The 22,063-nt window shown below is 51.5% G+C and overlaps 1 protein-coding gene across 1 annotated transcript; it reads left to right on the top strand.

Moving 5' to 3' along the window:
* Positions 1–334: 334 nt before the first annotated feature.
* Positions 335–20,691, top strand: SDC4 (syndecan 4). Its single transcript, XM_014566691.2, has 5 exons — positions 335–488; positions 12,515–12,653; positions 13,786–13,832; positions 14,846–15,044; positions 18,597–20,691. The coding sequence occupies exons 1-5, from the start codon at positions 420–422 to the stop codon at positions 18,746–18,748; spliced, it is 606 nt and encodes a 201-aa protein (XP_014422177.2). The 5' UTR covers positions 335–419; the 3' UTR covers positions 18,749–20,691.
* The last annotated feature ends 1,372 nt before the right edge of the window (positions 20,692–22,063 follow it).

The following is a 22,063-nucleotide window of genomic DNA, read 5'->3' as shown; positions in this document are numbered from 1 at the left end:
AGTCTTCTGTCCTTCAGAGGGGAGCGTACGGAGTTGGAAGGGCGTTGGTCTAAATTCACAACCCTGGGTAAGTCCTTCTTGTCTGTGAGCCTCAGTTTCCCCAACTGTAAAATGGGGTTAGGCAGTGTGATCTCGAGTCACCTGCCTAGCAGAGGATCGGAGATCCGGGCTCCCGGAGGCCAGGGATTCGGGTGGACAGAGCGGCCCGCGCGCACCGGGCGAGTCCCTCAGGTTTCCAGCCGGGCAGGCAGGCGGGCGCAGCGCCCCGGAGGCCCGGCATTCGCGGGGGAATTCCGGGCGGGTACGGGCGGCGGGGGCGAGTGGGGGCGGGCCCGGGGCGGGGCCGATCACCGCCTATAAGAAAGGCCGCGCGCCTGGCCCGGCCACCCGCCTGCGCGCCCTCTCCGGACAGCCGCACGATGGCCCCCGCCCGCCTGCTCGCGCTGCTGCTGCTCCTCGTGGGCGCCCCCGCCGCCGCGGCGGAGTCGGTAGGTGCTTGAGGATCCCCGTGGGGGCGGACCGGTGCCTCCTTTGTTCCTGGAATCCTGCAATGAGGGGCAGTTGGGGGTACTGCGCCGCCCCAACTAGATGCCGAGGCCAGAGAAACTTTGTTGGAAACTTGGTTTCGGGATCCCACGGAGGCTCCGGGGCTGGGACTTCGGGTGGCTCCTCCGCGCGTCTTGCGCCCCCAGCCTGTTGCGCTTCCCGCCTCCCCCTGGCCTCAGTCCCCCTGCGGGCTCCAGGCTGGGACGTGACTAAGCCAGTGTCACCTCTTCTTCCCTCACCCTCTCGCCCCTTCGCTGGTGATCCTGGGGCAGGCCCGGAGCCCTGACCCCACTTCTAGCCCTCCAGAATCCGAGATGGCCTGGGGATGAAGGGGGCAGCGTGTTCTCGGAAGGGGGAGGGGTTTAAGGTTCTGCGGGGCCTTGTTTCACACACGGGGGAGAGGACTGAGCCCTGACCTCAGTTCTGGCCGCAGCCCTGCCACTGGCCTGTGGCTCCGGGGAAGACCTTGCCCCTTCTGAGTCTCGGTTTCCTCATCAGCACAAAGCGGATGGGGGACTGGGGCAGGAGGTGACCAGTGCTTCTTTAGGGCTCCTACAAAGTTGAGATTGATCTTTCAAGGGCAGACGGGAGGGATGGTTTAGACTCAGCACTTTACCAAGAGTTGAGCCTCTGCTTTTCACCAGAAGAGCGTTGATTTCCACTGCTCTGTATTCGGGAAATCCGAAGCACCTACTTTAATTGGGATGAATGAGGGCCAGGGGAAGAGAAGGTCTCAGTGAGCCCTGAGAAGCCTCTCCTTTGCACCAGCTCTGGTTTGTGCTGTAGTTTATAAAGCCCTGGGCCCACCCGAAGCTCCATTCATCCCAGGGGAGGAGTAGGCAATTTTATCTGGGAAGCTGGGGTGGCAGAATTGCAAAGAAAGGCAGCCTGCCCCCACCCCACCCCAAGAGCCTGGATTTTGTGCCCCCTTGGTGGCCTTAAACCTCAGATTGGTAGGAAACAAGTCCAGTGGAGTTTAATCATTAATGTCAGTTCTTTACGGGGCTCCTATTTCTCTGGGATTACTTAGAGGAAGTGGTTTCTGCCTGGCAGACTTCAGTTGAGGTAGGAGTGAGACCCTGGGCTGTACCACCCTCCACACACACACAGTTGCAGCCCTGCAGTGGTGATGGCTGTCTTTTAGTACTTAGCACTGTTCTAATAGCTTTCTAATAGCTGTTCTAATGGCTCTATCAACTAGCTTAGCTCAACCCTCTGTTTACTGTTTTTAAACTGGTCCTGAGGCTAGAGAGGTTAACTAACCTGCCCAAGGTCACACAGCAGATAAGGGGCTGAGTCAGATGCAAATTTCAGCAGGCCAGCCTCCAAGTCCCTTTTTTTTTTATCTTTCTTCTGCACATATCTTAACTTGTAGTCTGATGCTACTCTGAGCAACTGCTGTCTTGTCCCATCCTCAGGTCCCCTCAAGCTAGTTTAGAATCTAAAGACTTAGGGCTGGAATTGGAATCAAGGAATTCGGAGGTAGAAGGAGACTGAGGCCCAGAGTGAGGTGATGACTTGCCCAAACTAATAAGGGCAACCTTGCCAAAAGGTTAGTGGCTGAGCCAGGGCTTGAACTCAAGCCTGCTGCTTACTGCTCCCTGTGCAGTGCTCTAAACTTGGCCCTGAAGAATGTGTCGGATTCACACTGTTGTGGAGGCATCCGAAGAAATGGCATGGCGTGTCCTGTCAGCTTGGGCAGTGTGGGGAAAAGGGGAAAGACCCTGGAGGTTGTGCTGTCACTGCATGGACAGTCACATGCCAGTTTTGGCTCGGGGCTGCAGAGCCTGCAGGTGCTTCAGGGGAAGCAGCAGGCAGCTGTGCCCTGGAGGTGACCAGGAGGATGTGGTTTGGGGGAGGACATGTGGGGACTCATCAGCTGGGGGAGAAGTCAGCCCTGGGCAGCTGCTTCCTCAGAGAGGTGTCCTTCTCTCTCATCCTGACCTCAGCGCTCCCCTTCCTGGCTAATGTTACAGACCTTCCACCTCTAACTGGGCCACAGGGCTTCCCCTTTTGTCCCCCCACCCCCACCCCTTTCCTCCCAAGGTTGTGGCCGGAAAAATCAGACCTAGTCACAATTGGATTCGATCATGGAGGTGATCCGGTCTGCCTTTTTCTTTTTGCAGGTGGAGAAAACTGAGACTCAGGGAGGGTTTTGCTAATAGCAGTTGTCATTTACTGAGCGCTTTACATATACCAGGTCTGGTGCATTTTAATCTCACAAAAAGCCTAGCATATGGGAATTATACTATGCCCACTTTACAGATGAGGGAACTGAGGTAAAACGATACCATCTTGGGGTAGCAGAGAGTTTCCAGGCCATCAGAATCTCTGTCCTGTAGGCCCCCTCCAATAGTGCTATTGGGGCCCCTCCCCAAATTTTAGATTTGAGCCAAAGGCCTGCCCTCCCCTTGGGTGGTGCGCCCCTGCTCTCTTGGTGCCACAGGTTTTGGGAAGGGAACCCAGGCTGAGCCAGACCTTTCTCTGTCTGGCGGGGCTTGCCATCTTAAAAGCAGTTCTTCCTGTCCAGCTGGAAACATTCCCCCTGATCTGCCTTCCTGCCACTCCCTCCCTGGCCAATTAAAGGCAGCCTTGTTTGGGGAGCCCCCCCCCCAGAGGTGTTGCTGCCCAGGGGCACAGACATGGCACCAGGCCCAGTCAGTTCCGGGGAGATATCCCCCACCCAGCTGGTGCTAAGAGATGTTTCTGGTCTTCTGGAGAATTTTCTCCTTGATTGCACAGAAGTAGGGGCAGGGGCGGAAGCTTAGGGGGTCTAGGACCCTTGAGCATCCAGCAAGAGCTCTTTGGAATTCTTAGAAGCCCAGAGAACTACCAAAGGAAAATATTTGGGCCACACTTGGGAGGGCTCTGTAAGACTGGGTCCCTTTCTCTCTCTGGGTTGACAGCCCCAGTCTGTGAAAAGGAGTTTGAATTGAATAGAGAGCCCTTTCCAGTTCAGATATTCTATTAATAATTAAGTACCTACTCTTTGAAAGGGCTGTGGAAACCATAAAGACATCTAAGGCATTCCCTCTCTGGAAGAAAGTTGAAGGCATTAACACACCCCATCAAATTCAGAGCCTTCCTCCCCCACGGCCCTCCCACCCACACACACCAGGGCAGGAACTCCGCTCTGTTCATTCTTAGTAAAATACCTGTCCCTGTAGTTAGTTCTCAGGAAATATTTGCATGAATGAACAAATAAATGTGTGAGTATAGCTTCATTCTAAAAGGTGCACTGAGATTATTTAGTACTAATACGAATGCCTCCCAGTGATACGGTGAGGAATGTATTATTATATCCATCTTTACAGGAAAAGGATGGCCAGAGGGATGGAGGGGCTTGCCAGGGTCAGACCCAGGTCTCTCAGATAGCATGAGGTGTCTGTTTTGAGTGTCCTTAGAGCATGTTCCAAATGAGGAAATTGGCTGGGTTTGAAGGTAGATGCCTTGGGTCCTCCTTCTGAATCGCTGGGTGACCTGAAGGAAACATGCTCTCTGGGGCTCAGTGTCCCCAAGTCTATAATGAGGAGGTTGGACCAAAGCCCTCTCAAGAGTCCTTTCTGCTGGGGGGAGGGGAGCTTTCTAGGCCTCCTTGGTACACAAGAAGGGACGCTGGGGGAGGTGGGTGGTAGAGACATTCAGCTCCTGCCATCCTGGGCTCTTGGAAACAGAGGGCTCTTCCAAGGACTTGGAGTGCTTGAGCCGGCATGAATGAGGGGCTGGGAGTGCCAGGCTGGGCTTCCCGCCCCAGGTCCCTTTTGGGAGGAGTTGGCTCCTCGTGGTCCTCAGCCTCCTGGACTGGTGGACGTGATTTCCAAGAGATTGCTTAAACTTGGGAGAAGGGGCTGGACAGGGCTCAGTGAGTCACTGGAGGAGAGTGATAGCTGGCCTTCCTGAGTCACCCAGTTCCTTTCAGCCTCTTGGCTAATAGGATGGCTCTGCGGTGGGGATATTGGAATGGGGTCCAGAGTTTTACCTTGACCTTTGCGGGCCTATTAAGGATGGTCAGCCTCTCAGTGTCCAGGGTCCCAAAGGGACAGACAGGAAATACTAGTCCTAGCTCCGAAACCTTCACAGTGCCTTGCCTGTGTGTGGACTTTGACGGGGTAGAGTTCAGCCAGTTCTCAAAATTGATCTCTGCAAGCAGGTAGTGGGGTTTTTTTGTTTGTTTGTTTTTTAAATCCCTTAAAACAAAAGTGAGGTTGCAATTGGTCTGAGTTCCTAGAGCAAAGCTGGTAACGGTCCAGATTTGATTTGACCCCAGGATTCTGATTTTTCTGGTGCCCTCCCTTGTTTCTTGGGGCTGGCTGGAGGGCGTTGGAACACTGGTTTGGAGTTCAGCAGACCTGACTCCAGAGTTGTGAAGTCTTGCTCTTACTAGCTCCATAGCTTTGGACAGACCACTGGACCTCTCCGAGCCTCAGCTTTCTGGTCTGTAGGCAGATCTGGACTATGGGGAGGCTTCCAGAAGATGCAAGCGAAGCTTTTCAGATCCCGCCTGGTAGGCAGGAGGCCTTCTTAGTGACGGCTTTGCCCAGGCCGCCTTGATGCCAGATGGTCCTTTACTTTTGAGGATCCCACCCCCAAAGCCCCTGGAAAGCTCTCTCCCCTCCCCACAACAGCTGCAAGGTGGGAAGGGAGGAGTCTCGGGTGGGGCTGACTGAGCCCAAAGCTCCTATTTGTTTGTCTTAGAAGTGGGCCATTTGCTAGTCTGCTAATTATCGGATGGGTTTATATTTAAACAGGAACCAGTTCCCAGCAGCCCCACCCCTCCTGTGAGGATCTGTGGGAACCCCCTGCTGAATAGTTTTCTGCCTGGAGGGAGCCGGGGTAGGGGGACTGGACCACCAGGATGCTGCCCAGGCCTAGGGGTCAGCCTCCTTGTTGGAGGAGCAGTGTTCTATAGTTATGTAGGAGGAGGACCAGAGTTTCTAGTCCGGGTCTTGGCTGAAGAAATTGCAAAAAGCGTTCTGGGCTCTGGGGGAGGGGGTGCAATGGTGGACGGAAAAGGTACAGTGTTATGAAAAGCCAGTTTTCTTAAATTTTCATCGAGGGATGTGTGTGTCAACAGTTAAGGGCCTGATTTAACCCTCAGAGTGCAAGAAACCTGCCTTCTTGGGCTGATTTGTTGTTAATTCACTGGTGACCTCTGGGCACAGTCCCACACTCCCTGTCCACTGGAGGCTGGGTGACTGGAAAGTCAGTACATTTCACAGTCAGAGAAACCTGAGTTCCCGCCCCAGCTCTGTACTTAGCCAGGGACACGCAGCTAGTTAATAAGTCACCTGGCCAGTGTGAGCCCCAGTGTCCTCCATAAAACACTTGTGTCACTCCAGGGTCATAATGGGTGTTTGGCAAACTTGTAAAGTTCTGGCTTAAATTTAGTTTATTATTATTAATTTAGTTTATTATTAGACAAGGGTTCTTAACCTGGCCAGAAGTTGGCTTGGGGAGGTGGTGTCTGTGTGCACATTGAAAATATAAACCACTGGTTATGGTTCTTGGGGTCCAGAACTTTCTAGCCCTCCAGGAGTCTCCCAAAGATCACTCTGATCTTAACAGTTCTTTCCAGCTTCAGTATTCTGTGGTCCCTCCTACCCACTCTTGTGACTTACCACCCCCATCCCCCAGGCTGGGTCCTCCTACTCAGCCCCCTCCCCCTCTTTACCCTGCATCTCCCCCTCCCCCAGCAGTTCGGCTGCCCCAGTTTTCCCTGGCACAGTAGCAGAGGCTGCTAGTCAGGTGACACCTGGGGTAATGGAAAGGGGAGGCAGGGCGAGGCTGGTATGTGTGGAAACAGTGACTTGGTGGGGCCCAGCCGGTCGCGGCCAGGCCTGCAGGGACTGGCTGTACTACTGGAACCTCGGGGCATGGGGGCAGGGGTGACCAAGGGCTGGGACACTCCTTGCCCTGGGGAAGCCCGGCCAGGAGACATCTGTGGGACAGAATGACCTGGTCTGGAGCAGTGGCTTCCCCAAGTGGCGGGGGAGGCTGGGAAGGGGCGGGAAGCCAGGATCCAGGGCTGATCTAATCAGCCAAGACAAGACTCTATCAACTCTGCCCCGGAGAACACGGGAGGCTTGTTTAGCTCCAGCCCAGGATCCAGCAGGGACCTCGGATCTGCTGCCTAGATTACAAGCCCCAACTTCAATGCACCTCTGTCTCTGTGGCCCTGAGGGAGCCAGCCCCTTCCCGGCTGTCTCCACCGGTAATCGGAGCAGTGCCCGTCTTGGTTACCAGGCCTCAAGACAGAGGGCGGCTTGTCTCTTTGAGAAGCGTCTTTTATAGATGGGGAAACAGAGGCCCAGGGAGGGGAACTCCCATGATCACCAGCGAAGTTAGTGACAAGGGTGCAGCATCAGCTCCTGACAGAGGGCTAGCCAGAGGTTTCAGAAGCTACCCCCTGCCCATCCCCCTCCTGCCTCTATTCCTAGCTGGCACCCTTAGATCCTGGAGCCCTTGCTGTGGGAATGGGCCGCCCCGTGGGCTGCGGGGGCTACCGGGGTTGGTGAAAAGCAGGCTGCTGGCAGTGCCAGGCCTGGCTTCGCTCCTGACTGATTGTGTTCAGAGTAACCCGACCTTGGAGTGGGCTGGGCCGACATTCGAACCCCCACCCCCACCCTCACCCCCAGACCTGGCTTAACCCTTCCGGTACCAGCGCACCAGTTCATGGATTGGTGTGTGGTCCCTTTTGGCCTTTCAGATATGTTTTTCATCCCCAAAGTAGATCAGGAAATACTCTGAGGATAGAGATGCCCAAGTAGAATTTCAGGTGTCTCTGATCTTTGCTCCTTTTTGGCAAAATACAACTGGTCTTTCCTTGCCTCTGTCTGCTTAGGACAGGTACTCCAAGCTGTGTGACCTTGTGTGTGTAGGTATCTACCCATCTCTGGGCCTTTTTATCTTCCACATTCTTAAGGGGCTTGATTGGTTGTTGAAAAGTCTGGTCTCAGAAGCAAAATAAATACCCATATAGGGGGATGTATGTCCCTTCATACTTTGCAAAGCACCTCTCTATCCACCAGCCACCTTCTTTCTAGCAGAGCAACTGCTTCTACAACTTTTCCCAGGTCTCTCTGACCCTTTGAGCACTAATCCCCTTAGCCAGCAGGAAGGTAGATGAGGATTAATAATAGCCACTACTCATTGAGCACCTGCTGTGTACCAGGCCAGTGCTGCGTCCCTTGCTCATGCATTTCACTAAATCCTCACCATCCTGCAAGGTTCTACTAGCCCTGGCTACAAAAAGTGGAAACTGAGTTTCAAGATGTGAAATAAACACCTAGGCTAGTATAGTTAGGGAGTGGCAGGGCTGTGGTTTGCTGGTAGAGCTGACTTTACAGATACCCATTCTGCTGGAGGATCCTTGGTTTCTGCCAAGGGGTAGAGTCCTGATTGTGGCACACAGTTTTTGCTTGTTCGGGGGAATATCTGACCCTTCAGGATCAGAATCAGTGTAGATTGGGGGAGAGAGTGACTATCAGTGGCCCCATCCGGGGATCTCAGCCTGGGATCACTCTGGTGGGTTCAGCAGTTGGACCCAGAGTATTCAGCATCCTCACTTCTCCCCAAATTTGGCTTGCCCAATTGCCCTTCTCCTTTCACCTTCTGAAAGAAGGGTCAAGTGTGTCCCTGACCCCTGGGGGTAGCTTCTTCCTCTGGGGAAGAGCCAGTGGGGGGAAGACTCTCCTCTCTTTTCCTTGCACCAGTTCACAGTAAAGCAAGCCCTGACCCTGAACTTCTCCCTGGTGCCCCAGCCACGTTTCTGTTTCTTTTGTTTAAGCAATCTCACTTTTACCTTTGTTTACTCCCTGGCCAGGGGAAGGGGAGCCCTGGCGCCCTGGCCTGGCAGTCTGTGTTTTGGGCTGTGGCGTTGGGGTGGAGAGGTAAAGCGTGGGTGGCAGTGAAAAGTCTGGTGTGGCTGAGACATGGTCTTGAGAAAGATCTGGGTTGAAATCCAGCTCTGTTGCTTTCTAGCTGTGTGACTTCACATGAATGACTCAACTGAAGCTCATTTTCCGGCAAAGTGGGGAGAGCACCTTACAAGGCTGTTGTGTCAATAGCATGAGCTCATCCCGAAAAGAAGCCAGCTTGAGGCCCGGCACGTAGTGGATACTCTTGCTGGTCGCGTCTCACCCCACCCCGTGCTCTTCCTGGGTGGCTGAAGCTGTCGGGCTTTGCGATAGGGTTGGTGACTTTCCTATTCATGCCTTTTGCCTAAGGACTGGATGGGGGGTATATCTGGAGTGACAGCTGCTGCCTGTGGATTTGCTGAGACCTTTCAGGGCAGCCAAAACCCTAGAAATGGGGAGGGAAGACAAGTCCAGCCCAGGAGCCAGGAGACCTAGGTTCTAAGTCCAGTTCTGCTTGGGTGACCTTGGCAAACTACCTTATCTTTTAATCTGTTTGCTGGGTAATAAAATGAGGCGATTGGGCTCTGGCCTCAGATACCTTTGTTGGTAGGCGTTAGTCCCTATAGCACAGGATAGCGCCTACCCCTCTTCTTTTCTAGGGAGAGTCTGGGACGCATCCAGCATCTGTAAACCTCCAGGCACCAAATCCAGGTGTCCACCAGGGTCTGGGAGACCCAGGCCCACTGCTTTATTCAGCTGGTGATTTTTGCTGTGTGTCTGTGAGAAGGACAAAGATACAGGGAGACCTGAGGGCCCAGAGAAGGATGCCTGTGTGTTCACACACATGTGAACACACGCTCCCTGGGCAGGGATGGGGTGAGCCAGGAGCAGGGGAGGGTCTTTCTCTGGTCAGGGGTGGGCCTGGCTGCTGGGTGGTCTGGTTCTTCAAAGCCATCCCAGACTGGATGGGCCTTGCCTGAAAAGAGGGTGCTGTTGGCACCACCCCCTCCTCAACATATACACAAAGGGGTGATTGCCCACAATCCCAAGGAGCATGGTTCCATCTTGCTGGCCTAGTCTTAGGGCTCCTGCCCACTTGGGAGTTTCCCTCTTGTCAGGGATCTTGGCCAGAGAGGGGCAGAGAGGGCACTTCTGGAGTTGGAGAAGAATTTGATTTCCTGTGTCCTCCATCAGTATGAAGCACAGGGCTCTTCCCACGCCTCTTAACTTGCTTTAGGAGGGCACCTGGGCTCTTCTGATGCAGCCTTTAGGGACCCCTTCCTTTTAGAGCTAGGACAGATATCTGACAGGTTCTAGTCCTGGCCACGCTGCTGACCCCTGGTATGACCTTAGAGAAGTCACTTACCTTTCTCCAGGAGCCTGGTATCAAAACGAAGGGTTAGGGACCACCAAGAGGGCTGAACAGGGGATCAGTTTGGGTTTCAGCCTCGGTTTTGCTGCTGACTTGGCAGCAAGACGGTCATACCACGTTCCCTGTTAATCTTTGTGTGAAACAGAGGTAGCTGCCACCAACCAATCAGTGCGCTAATGCCGGGGGTTGTTTTGAAACACTCCTTAGCACTTTCACACACTAACAGACAGGCTTCGTAAATAACAAGCCTCAGCTCCTGGGGATGAGGAGGTAGGGGAGGGTCTCAGCCTGAAACAGCCCAGGGTTGGGACCCCAGCCCCCATCTTGAGGACTTTGAACTCTGCGGTGGCCAGTCTGGTCTCCAGGCTAGGTAAACAAGTGGCCAAAGTACCTTCTTTCCCTCCTGGGCTGGATATGACCTCCACTTAACAGGGCTCCCTCCTAGCCAAGGTAGGCGGGCACTCGCTGTATACGTGTGTTCATGCATGTGTTTAGGTCTATGTGGCTAAAGGCTCAGGTGACTCATGCCTGGGTTCTGGTCCAGTGTGGCCACTTTCTGCCTGTGTGATCTTGGGCAAGTGACTTTAATTTTCTGAGCACCCGCCCCTACCCCCTTAAAACACTTCTGCAAATAAGAGCTATTAAGAGGACCTACTTGATGCCAAGTGCTTAGTTTGGTAAGCCACTAAGGTCCTGCTATTTCCGATTCTGGGCCCCAGGGGAATTTGCAGCAGGAGATGGGGGTAGGAGCACAGGAACCCTGCCCTAGGTACAGGCAGCTTGCGCAACCACAGAGGAGTCTTCCTCCAGAGCTGCCAAACTAAAGCCGCAAGCACGGGGCTGTGCGGGGGCTGGAATTCCAGCGCCAGCAGCTCAACAGCTCCTGATTCCCGAGTCATGAAGTCATCCCTAACCAGGGCTTAACCCCTTCTGGCTCCCCACCCCCATGTGTACCGAGCATTCAGCAGAGATTCTTCCCTTGGCGGTGGGAGGAGGGGGATGCCTGCCCACTGCCTTCCTCCCAGCCTGACCCTGCTCCCTTCCGGGAATCCAGCTGCCCTGGAAGGGGGCGGAAGAGGAGGTGGTAGTCAGGTTCCTCCCACCTCTCCCCGGAAGCCAGTGGAGAGAGTCCAGGAGGAATCTGGGCCCCCCCTACAGTTGCTAACCCTGTCTTAGGAACGGATATTCCTTCTCAGGCGCCCCTTCGTGTTTCTGGCAGTCTCCGCTGGGTGAAGGACAGCCTGGGGCCGTCAGAAACGGAGCCCTGGCCTCTCTCCACTCTGAGCTGTGCAGCTAAGTTGCTGTGTGACATTGGGCAAGTCACTGCCCTGCTCAGATTCTCTTGAGATTCTGTGAAACGGGAGGACAGGATCTCCCTGGCCTCTCTAGCTGGTGTCCCATGGTTCTGAGCAAACCCCCACCTCCTACAGTTAGAGGGTTGGGGAAAGAAGATTGTCTTAGGCAGGGGTTTGTATTCAACTTAATGGAGGGCATGGTGGGTAGAGCTCAGTGGTAGAGCGCATGCTTAGCATGCACGAGGTCTTGGGTTCAATCCCCAGTACCTCCATTAAAAAATAATAACTAACTAAAGAAACAAACTTAATGAGAACCCGGACTCCTGGGAAATAGGAGGCACTTTAATATTTGAATTCATTAGTGAAAGAATAACTTTGCCTAGAGCTGCTGTTCTGTGGGTGGAGGAAGGCGGAGCCCAGAAGCTAAAGGAAAGGGTGGTGGGCATCTCGAGTGTTTCCTTCTCTCTTGAGCCTTTTTTCCCTCTCGGCTGATCTCTAGGGGATGGGAGCAGGGTAGCTGATGTTCTGTAGGGCCTAGGGAAGGTTCTTTGCCTCCCCTGATCTTTCATACTTTCCTTTTGAAACCTTCTCAGTGAGGGTGGACTTAAGATTCTGCTGTGACCAGCTGGGGCCCTAATGGGTGGCAGCTGAGTGACACTCTTGGGTGCTAGAGTGGATGGTCCAGGAGAGGGGGGGTGGGGCTCTGCTCCGCTCTGCCGCAGGTGGGCTCAGTGGGCGATGTTTGAAAGGCTTAACACGCAAGGCTGTGTTGATGTACTTTTTGAGTCACCAGGTCAGGGCAGCGCCCTGACCTGAGGTTGTCCTGGGGTGTGGGTGAGCCAGCCTTGACTGTCCCAGCCCAGTCTGACTCAGCTGGGAAAAGTGTACTGGACAGGGCCAGACCAGAGACAGCGGCCCTCTCCCTGAGACGGGTGAATCAGCTGTGACAGCATCATAGCGCCCCAGGACAGGGGATCCTCTGGCTAGCCCGTGTGCGTGGGGAGCGCTGGCTCTGAAGTTGGGCAGCTCCATGTGGAATCCTCACTCCTCCATCTGCAACTCGTGTCACCAAAAGAAAATGATTTAATGTCTTTAACGCCCAGTTTCCTTGGTTGTAAAATGGAGTTAAAGACAGGCCTTTGGAGTTATTAAGAACAGGGCCTGACACATAGCAAGTGCTTAGTCAATGGTACCTAGTATATTTATATTCTGATTATTACCACCTTTATTATTTTGATTAGCCCAGAATGGGAAAGAGATTTGTGTAAGGTCACACAGCAAGTTAGGGGCCAGGAGGGGGCCAGGATCCAGGTCTCCAGCCTGATCCTCTTGCAAGTACTCCAGCTCACCTTCCTGAATGCCCATTCCACTGCCTTTCAGGATTCAGGGGGTGCTGTAGAGCTCTGGGGGGCTATTGGCTGATGTGTCTCCTGTTTTCACCCTAGATCCGAGAAACCGAAGTCATTGATCCTCAAGACCTCCTAGAAGGCCGATACTTTTCCGGAGACCTACCAGACGATGAGGATGTGGGGGGCCCTGGGCAGGACCTCGATGACTTTGAGCTGTCTGGCTCTGGAGATCTGGGTACGGAGGGCGGGGTGGGCAGGCTCCGGGCTGGAGGGAATATGTCCTCTCCTCCGAGGATGGTGACCCCACCTTGAGGCTTGGATTTTCCTATTGTGCCCCTCCCCCTTAAAAAAGGAAACAAAAGTAACTGGATCAGCCCATTCCTGACACCCTCTGTGGGCGAGTTGTTTGTTGCTTTGAGTTCATTTAGAGTTCCTGGTTTTCTTTGCACCAGTCTGAACCTGTCCACCTTCGGATGAGGGTTTGGGGTGGGTGGGGGTGAGAAGGAGGACTGATGGAGTATTTTTCCTCCTTTGAGAGGGAAGAGGAGCAGTTCAGAAGCCTGGGGGAAGTGGGGGGAGAGGTGTGGGTGGGAACCGAGAACAAACCCTTGCTTCAGAGGGGGTGAGAGTAAGTGAAGGGGCCCAAGCCTCTTGGGTCTGGACCAGGAGTCAGGGACTTTCCTGGTCTTCTGTGGCTTCTGGCCCTGGCTGCTGGGCTAGACAGAACTGCTGGAAGCATCCATTCTACGTGCAGGGTGGTGTAACGATTTGAAGCTTGAGCTTTGGAGTCACAGAACCCTGAGTTCAAATTGCTGCTCTGTGACCTCTGAGCCTTAGTTTCTTAATCTGTAAAATGGGAGTAGAGATGACAGTACATCAGTGTCACTGTTGTGGAGATTGGACTAAGTTAAAGCCCTCGACACTTAAACCAAGCACTCGGTAAATACTTCAATATGGCAATTTCTAATATTTACTATTGCAATCTAGTGTCTTCTCAAATGAACCCCCCAGAGATCTTGTTGAAATACAGAATCTGAATTAGTGGGCCCTGAAATTCTGCATTTCTAACTGGCTCCCAGGTGAGGCTGTTGGTTCTGGGATTTACTTTATGAAGCACGGGTTTGGAGCTGACAGACAATCTGCCCAGCTATCAGCTCAGCATTCCTGTGAAAGAGTCAGGGAGGCAGGTCTTAGGAGCCCCATTTTACAGATGAGATGACTGAGGCTAGGGCAGGATTGATCACTTGCTGGACATTGAGCAGTTGCGGGCTGATTGTGAATTAGAAACTCCCACCAGCCGTGGCTGAAGGGGTCCTTGACCTGGGGAAAACTGATCTCACATTCACACGGCTTTTCTGACCTTACAGATGACTCAGAGAACATCAAGATCACCCCCGATGTGACCCACCCCTTGGTAAGTAGCTACACTCCTTTGCCTCTCCTGCTCTTAGCACCTGTTGAGAGGGGCGGAATGAGTGAGGGTCTGACCTCACTCTGCAAGGAGGTTTTTGTCTGTGGCTCTGAACTCTTAGGATGGGCACAGCTGTGGGCCATGGTAGGCCATCCTTTCTGCAGGGATAATCACTACATGATAAAACACTTAGATGTCGTGATAAACACTTAGATGTATTTCCAGCCTCTTTTTTGGTGCATTTTTAGGTATTTGCCAATGTTAATATCGCATTACATACACATTTCTGGGTTTTTGCATTTTTCACTTAGAGTGATCATGAGTATTTCATCACCTAATTAAATGTTTTTCCTACCCATTTTTATTAATTATTTTATTTTTATTTGGCGGGGGGGAATTAGGTTTATTTATTAATTTTTTTTTAGTGGAGGTACCGGGAATTGAACCCAGGACCTTGTGCATGCTAAGCATGTGCTCCACCACTGAGCTATACCCTCCTCCCCATCTACCTACCCATTTTTATAGTCTATATAATCATAGTTCACCCAGTTGCCCTTATTGATGAAAAGTGGTTTACGATTTTTTGATATTCTTAAATTACAACACTACCACAGCATCTTTGACACAAATCTCTGATTAGCTCCTTAAGAGAGTTCCAGAGGCGAAACTGCTGCCTTTGAGGGCAAGCTGTTTCTGCAGTTTTGCCAAACCGCCCTTCAGAGTATTACTCGAGAACAGCCACTGGCCAGTAGTGAGGGGGAACACCTGCTTCCCTGTGCTCTTGGTCACATAATTCATTCCCCACTTGGGATAGATCTCCTAAAAAACTGGAGGGTAAGGATTTGGCAGCATAATTGTTAAGAGATTGTTAACTGATTTCTGCTCCAGGACCCCATAGTTTGGCTGGCAAGATGCAGAACCAAATTCCCCACCTGGTTGAATGTCCCTGTCCCCTGCCCTGGGACCCCTCCCTAAACCACGCTGAGTGTTGGTCTCTTCTCCTTCTCCCCATCCAGGTGCCTCTCGATAACCACATCCCTGAGAAGACCGGGCCTGGGAACCGGGTCCCCACCGAACCTGAGGAACTGGGGGAGAATGAGGTCATTCCTAAGAGGATGTCACCCTTTGATGGGGATGAGGATGTGTCCAACAAGGTGTCCATGTCCAGCACAGCCCAGGGCAGCAATATCTTTGAGAGGACAGAGGTTCTGGCAGGTAAGGTCCTACGCTCTCCACAAGATATTTTGAAGTGGGAGGGGGCTCAGTGGGGGACAGGGCTACCAACAAGGATGCCTCTAGCCCATTAGTCTCCTTGGTACCCCTTCCTTATAGCTAGTGGGTACCCTGGGGCCTTGAAGGGTGACACTTCCCCTAAGAGGTGGCTTTGACTGCGTGTGCAGCTTGGTGGGTGGAGAGGAAGAATTGCATGTCAGAGGCTAAAATAACAGTTGTTGAGTCATTCACTGGGCTTCAGTCCTTCTCTTCTTTCCTTTTTTTCCTTTTTTTTTTTTTTTGATGGTGGTGGGTAGGTAATTAAGTTTATTTATTCATTGTTAATGGAAGTACTGGGGATTTAACCCAGGACCTCGTGTATGCTAAGCATATGCTCAGCCACTGAGCTTTGTCCTCCCCCTTCTCTTATTTGCAAAGCACTTCCACAGCCTGGGTTTGGTACCCAGGGAGTTAATTATTGAAAGTTTAACTTCCCTTGAAAATTTCCCCTGAAAGTCCAGAGGCTTGTTTGGCTTGGGCTGGTTTCCCTTCCGGCCTGCTCTGTCCATTGGCAGCCTCGTGACCTTGGCTGAGAAGATTTGCAGCCTCAGTTTCCTCCTCCTGGGGTCGGTGTCATGATGCCGTGAAAAATAGAATCTGAAATAACTTGGTAAACTGTAAGGGGCTGTTCTGATGTGTTAGTATAGGTCACAGTGGTAGTGGGACAGTGCAGTATGGTATAGTATGGTAGTAGGCACACAGGGAAACTTCAGTGTCAGATTTAAGAAACTAAGGCCTAGAGAGAGTGCACGTTTGGCCTCAGGCAAGAGCCGCAGGAGTCTTGGCTATAATGTGCCGTTGTCGGGGAAGTGATGTCCCAGGGTAAGATTTCAAGACTGGCTCTGTCAAGCCCAGCTATGGGGCCTTTAGCCAGGGCAGTAACTGGCTCCTTCTCTTCTTCTCTGGCAGCTCTGGGGGTCTCCAAAACTGGAGAGGGTTGGGGGGCTTTGTCAGAGGGAACTCCCTATCTGGCCAGATTTTAGAGGCCAAGGGCCAGTCTAGATGAACCAGCCTGGTGAGGGGGCACCCCGGGTTCAGGCTAGGTCACTCCTGTCTCCTGGGAACCAATCAGGCCAGCAGCCCCAAGGAGGCTGGAGGTACCAGGAAAAAGCCCTGTGTCCTGCCTCCATCCAATACAGATAAAGAATCTCAGGGGAAGGGTATAGCTTAAGCGGTAGAGGGCATGCTTAGCATGAATGAGGTCCTGGGTTCAATCCCCAGTACCTCCTTTAGGAATACTTAAATAAGTAAACCTAATTACCTCCCCACACCAAAAAAAAAAAAAAGGAATAATGAAAAATCTCGCCTGCATCTTTAGGAGTATGACCCTGGTGACACTGGGTCCAGCTCAGCCCTGACACTGGCCTCCGGGTACCTGAGTCAACATTCTTTTAACTTTGTCTTCTCTACTTTCTGTGTGATGTGGGTGGGGTGAGGGATGCTTTCAGGACAAGAGGGGCCCTTAGACATCTTTTAGTCTTGTAAATTTCAGACTTCTCTGGCGGAAGTCTTTTAGAGGTAAACCTCCCCCATCTTTCTTCAACCACAGAGTTTCACTTCTAGCTGGTGGATGTGGGATTAGCAGAAGGTTTTTGCTTTTACTAAGGGTTCTACTGCTTTTAAAGAAAAATTTAAAAAAAACCACTGATCTGGTCCAAATAACTGTTTCTTATCCACGGAGAGACTGAAGCCCAGAGAAAGAAAACCACCCGCTTTGGGTCACCTAGCAAGGGAGACCAAGTCACCTCTTAATACTTCCGATTGAGAGTTACACAAGTGTAAGGTCCTCACGTGCAAAGTTGTGTTGTTGAGCTAGCTAAGGCGGGGCCCTGCATTCTAGTAGCTTTTAGACAGCACCTGGGAGTTTAGCAGGTGCTTGCCCTGTAATTCATGCACTCCCCTCTTGGAGTCTCCACCACAACTCTACCCAACACGTATGGTTACCTATACTCTTACAGATAAGGAAACTGAGGCTTGGAGACGCCTAATCACTTGTCCAAAGTCACAAAACCAGACAGTGGCACTTGAACCTATGACCACAGTCACTTCTGGGACTGTATTTGAGCCTTGACCTTGTGCAGAAATCCCAGCGCAGACTAAGCGTCTCACAGAGAAGTCATCAGAGGGAGAAGCAATAGAAACAGGAATGGGGTTGATACCTGACAGTCCGTGTCCTTTTCCTGGTATTTCCTGGGGGCACTCGGTTCCTGCTTTTTCCTGGTTTTAGCCAATAACGAATCTTCCTTGGTTCCTCTGTCCCCATTCTGTGCAGAGATTTGGAGTGTGTGCAGGGACGGAAAATTAATCTTCTTAGGCTGAGTAAAACTGAATTAGGGGACTCAATCTGCCACAGAAAGGATTCTGTGAGATATCCTGGCCCCCTCAACAAACAGGAGGGAGCCATCCAGGCTGCCTGGCGTAGCACAGAGAACACAGGCTCACCCGAGCCTGGACGCCCACGTCTGTCTGACACTAACCCAGTGCCCTCGGCCAGGGCTCCTCTCTCAGCCAAACTGTGTCATTTAATCAAGCATGTTCTGTTGTGCCAGAACAGTTCAGGGTGTTAGGGACACAGGTATAAACCATGAAGTTTCACAATGAGTATCGAGCATATGTTATGCACTGTTTTAAGCTCTTTGAGTAGATTCATATATTTAATCCTTAGGACAAACCTATGAGAAAGATACTTTTTTTAATAAAAAAAATTCAGGGGAGTAATTAGGTTTATTTATTTACTTGTTTTTAATGGAGGTACTGGGGATTGAATTTAGGACCACGTGCATGCTAAGCACATGCTCTACCACTGAGCTCTACCCTCCCGCAAGAAAAGTACTCTTATTTCCGTTTTGTAGTGAGAGAGATGAAAGGACTTTAGGTCACATAGCCTGTAAGTGGCAGAGGTGGGAATGGAACCTAGGCCTTAACCACTGAGCTACGTGTGTGCGAACATAAAACACATGTGCAATTACCTTTAAAGCAGTGGGGCGGACACACTCGTAGGTCATGACTGTGTATGGTAGCATGTGCCCGTGTGTATCAAGTGGGTCCCTGTCTGTGGAAGTGTAGGCCCGTGCAAGTATGTGCACCCGGGGTCAAGGAGAGTGCACGCTGTACTAGGGACTGGGGGCGTCAGGGTGTCTCGGGGATTTCCACAGCCTGCAATTTTTCTTATTCCTGACTCAGTGCTAAGCTGTCACTGGGGAGTTGGCCTGATGTTTGGGAAAGAACCTGGCTTTGGACTCAAGCAGATTTGGGTTGAAAAGGTCGGCTCTGTCACTCTAGCTCTGTGGTCTTCAGTGACTTACAGTCACCCCCTTCTCATTAACGAGGCTGTGAGAATCAAATTAAGGCTGGCATCAGCTTCGCGTGCCTGACCCCCACGGTGGTGATGGCGAGGATGCCTAGTTGTAAGAGGACCGCCGGGATGGAGGCGGCCGGTATGTCCCGAGGTCCCACCGGCAGCTCTCACCTCTCCGCTCTCCTCTCTCCTTCCAGCTCTGATTGTGGGCGGTGTCGTGGGCATCCTCTTTGCCATCTTCCTGGTCCTGCTGCTGGTGTACCGCATGAAGAAGAAGGACGAGGGCAGCTACGACCTGGGCAAGAAACCCATCTACAAAAAAGCCCCCACCAACGAGTTCTACGCCTGAAGCTTCCTCAGGAGCGCCTGCTTGGACTTTGGGGGGGAGGAACACTGAAGGATTTTGAAGCGTGGACATTAAGGGAGGGGGTGGGCAACCCAATACTGACCTATCGGCCTCTCCAGCTCAGATCTGGTCTCAGTGTCAGAAGAGACATCATCTTCTACTGTTCCTGCCTGCCTCTTGATAGTCTCTGGGCCTCCATTGTCCCAGCAGAAAAATGGGGTTAAACTTGGCCTTTCTGAAGGCAAGTCTGGGATTGGATTGTTTCTTCATCTTCCAGTTTAGAATCAAGGTCCAGCTTAGAGTCTATACTGAACAGGCAGGCCTCACCCAGAGCCTTTCTAAGCTATTGTATGAATCCTGCTGGAGGCTGGGCTCCAGAGGACCCTCCCTCCCTTCTTCCCTCCCTCCCCTCTACAGCCTGCCTCTCTGCCAGGAGCTGGGAAAAGGAACCAGAACTATCTATCTGCACCTTGAGATGTGTCCGTCACAGGGCACCTGCAACCACACTGTGGGAGTCTCTTGTACACCCTTGGGCCATTCTAGGCTCTTCCAAGTGACTTATGGAAATCAGCCTTTTTTATTCGGGGAGGTGGGGAGAAGAGCTGAAAGTTCATCGTGAAAGAGATTTGTAGAATATTCATAAGTCTATTTTTAGTAGGGTATTTTTTTTTAAGGGTTCATTCCTTTGTACAGAGCCTCTCTACCTGGGCAAGGGTGCACAGATACCAAGGCGTTCTCTGTTCTCTTGCACATTTCCACAGTAACCTGCTAGGTTTGTATTTAATGGGTTTTTTGTTTGTTTGTTTTGTTACTCGAAAATGAGAGAAGAGTTGGAGATATAATTTTTATTAATTTTTTTTTTTTTTTTTTTTTTTTACTATTTATAGCTTCAGACAGGGCCTCTCCTTCCTTCTTGCCTCTTTTTCTTTAAATCCTCTCCCCATTTTGGGGGGTTCCTTTTTATTCTTCCTACTCCCGTGCTCATGACCTTGGCCCTTTCTGAAGCTGCTTCCTCTAAGAAGCTTTTGCTGAAACATAGTTTTCTAGCAGATCCCAAAATATAAGTTAGGGGATGGTGGGATATTTGTGTCTCTTTTCATGTAATATATTATTATTCTTCCTTGGTTCTAGAAAAATAGATAAATATATTTTTTCAGGAAATAGTGTGATATGATATTCCCGTTTGAAGTCAAGCTGGATGGTTGAGTGAGTGGATTTTCGTGTGACTGAGTGGATCTTTACCTCTTTCTCATGTCCTATTCCTGGTGCCTTCTTCTCCTGATTGGGCCGGAAACCTTTCTAGCTTTTGCTTTGAGCTCAGCTGGGGTTCCTTCATTTGCTGTCTCCAAATTGAAGAGAAAATTGGAGAGCTGTGCTCTCCAATACAGTGACCCCTAGCCATGTGGGGCTATTGAAATCAATTAAAATTACACAAATTGAACCGATCGATCATTCCTCAGTTATGCTAACTACATTTCAACTGCTCGGCGGCCACGTGTAGCTGGTGGCTGCTGTACCAAACATGCAGGTGGAGCCCACTGGCCTCTGTTGGACAGCATAGCCAGAAAACTAAACTGGTTTAACAAGTCACAGCCCCAGCTTTGCTGGGACAACCTTTGTCTCCTTGGACAAAGGGGGATGGGGGAGGGCTGATCAGGCCCTGGCTCTGAAGCCTCTTATCTGCGACCCTTCCTCTCCAGAGAGGAGAGGCCTAGGGGCTTAGCCTGGGCAGGCCACGTCTCTTCCTGATCCCATTCGTTGGGGTGGGGGTTGGGGGAACCTACCCTTGCTTCCTTCATCTTTTACTACCGCAACCCAGGGTCCCAGCTGGCTGGGTCCTCCTCCCCCAGTGTCCTGTTCCTCTGGCCATGTTGGGAGCGAGCACCTCACACTGTTGTCTGTTACTGATTTTTTGATAAAAGCAATAAAATCTGGTACTTTCTAGATCGCCTGCCTCTATCATTTCAAAGTTCGTAAGATGTCATCTTTTCCCTTGATCTTAGTGGAGCCTGAGATAATTGCTGCCAGATGGAGATAGAGATGTCAGAAGCCAAGAAAGAGCCCGGGAAGGAGGAAGGAAAGTCAGGACATGCACACGGTGGCCTGTGGGGCATGTCGTGACCACCTCGGAGTTTTGTTTAGGCGGCACTGTGTTTCGAAAACAAACAAAAATCCTTGGATTCGTTGCCAGCTATGGAAATAAGGATGTTTCCCACAAAAATCTGGATTCCCCACTTTTCTTAAGAGGGGTGGAGTCAAGCTCTGACAGCTCTCAGGCTGCATGGCAACCACTGGGAGTTGCAGACAGGCGGGTCCCCATCAGGAGGCAAGTTCTCTGCTTTGCCACAGTCTGTCCACCTGCTTCACTCATGTCACCTGCTTGACCAGTATTGTCCAAAACCACTTTGCATCCCCTGCCCAATTCTCAGAAATAATGTTATCCCAAGTTCCACTAGGAGTTAGCTCTCCAGATACATTAACCCCTGTTCAGAGTTGACCAGCAATGGGGTGACAGTAACCAGCCTTTAAGATGGCTTCTAAGGAGTCTTGCCCCCGGGGACTCCTGCCCTTCTGTAGTCCTCCCTCACAATGAAGACTGACTAGTGTGACCAATGGGAACTAGTCGCAATGACAGTTTTTTTCATGATCCTGCCAATTCTGAGGCAGCAGAAGCACTGTCCCCTATATGGGGCAATTCCTCCATTGAGCACGGGGATGCCTACAGGCCAAAGAGATGTCCTCCTTGCCAATAGTTTGCTATGTGGTTTCGGAGAGTGGGATAGTCAGAATTCTAAGATGGCCCCCAAGATGTCTGCCCCGTGGTGCAGGCATCCCACATATTCCGTCCCCTTGATTGTGAATGGGACCTGTCAGTATGATGAGTGGATGTCACTCCCATGGTAAGGTTACCTGGGACAGCACAGTTGAAGGGATTTTGCAGAGGTAATCAAGGTCCCACATTAGCTGGGTTTTGAACTAATAACAAGGGAGAGTATCCTGGGTGGGCCAGGCTTAATCAGTTGAAAATATGGAGACAGGGATCTGGAACCTTCCTGATAAGAGTGATGCTCTCCTGTTGGCCCTGAAGACACAAGCTGCCATGAGTTCTGCAGCTACAAGGACATGGATTTTGCCAACACCCTCATGAAGCTGGCAAAGGACCCTGTGCTCAAGGGAGACTGCAGCCATCCCTGGCTTACACCTTGATGACAATCTTGGGAGCCCCTCAGCAGAAGACCCAGCTAAACTGTGTGTGGACTCCTAACCCACGGAAACTTTGGGACAATAAACGGTGTTGTTTTAACCTGTTTGTGGCAA

This window comes from Camelus ferus, chromosome 19, assembly GCF_009834535.1.
Source record: "Camelus ferus isolate YT-003-E chromosome 19, BCGSAC_Cfer_1.0, whole genome shotgun sequence".
NCBI classification, from domain to species: Eukaryota; Metazoa; Chordata; class Mammalia; order Artiodactyla; family Camelidae; genus Camelus; species Camelus ferus.
The sequence above is the reverse complement of the archived record's forward strand: the minus strand, read 5'-3'. Positions and strand labels throughout refer to the sequence as shown.

Coding starts and splice junctions, on each gene's coding strand:
- SDC4 (XM_014566691.2), top strand. CDS start 420: ATGGCCCCCGCCCGCCTGCTCGCGCTGCTGCTGCTCCTCGTGGGCGCC. Junction 489..12,514: donor CCGCCGCCGCGGCGGAGTCG/GTAGGTGCTTGA, acceptor TTTTCACCCTAG/ATCCGAGAAACCGAAGTCAT. Junction 13,833..14,845: donor CCGATGTGACCCACCCCTTG/GTAAGTAGCTAC, acceptor CTCCCCATCCAG/GTGCCTCTCGATAACCACAT.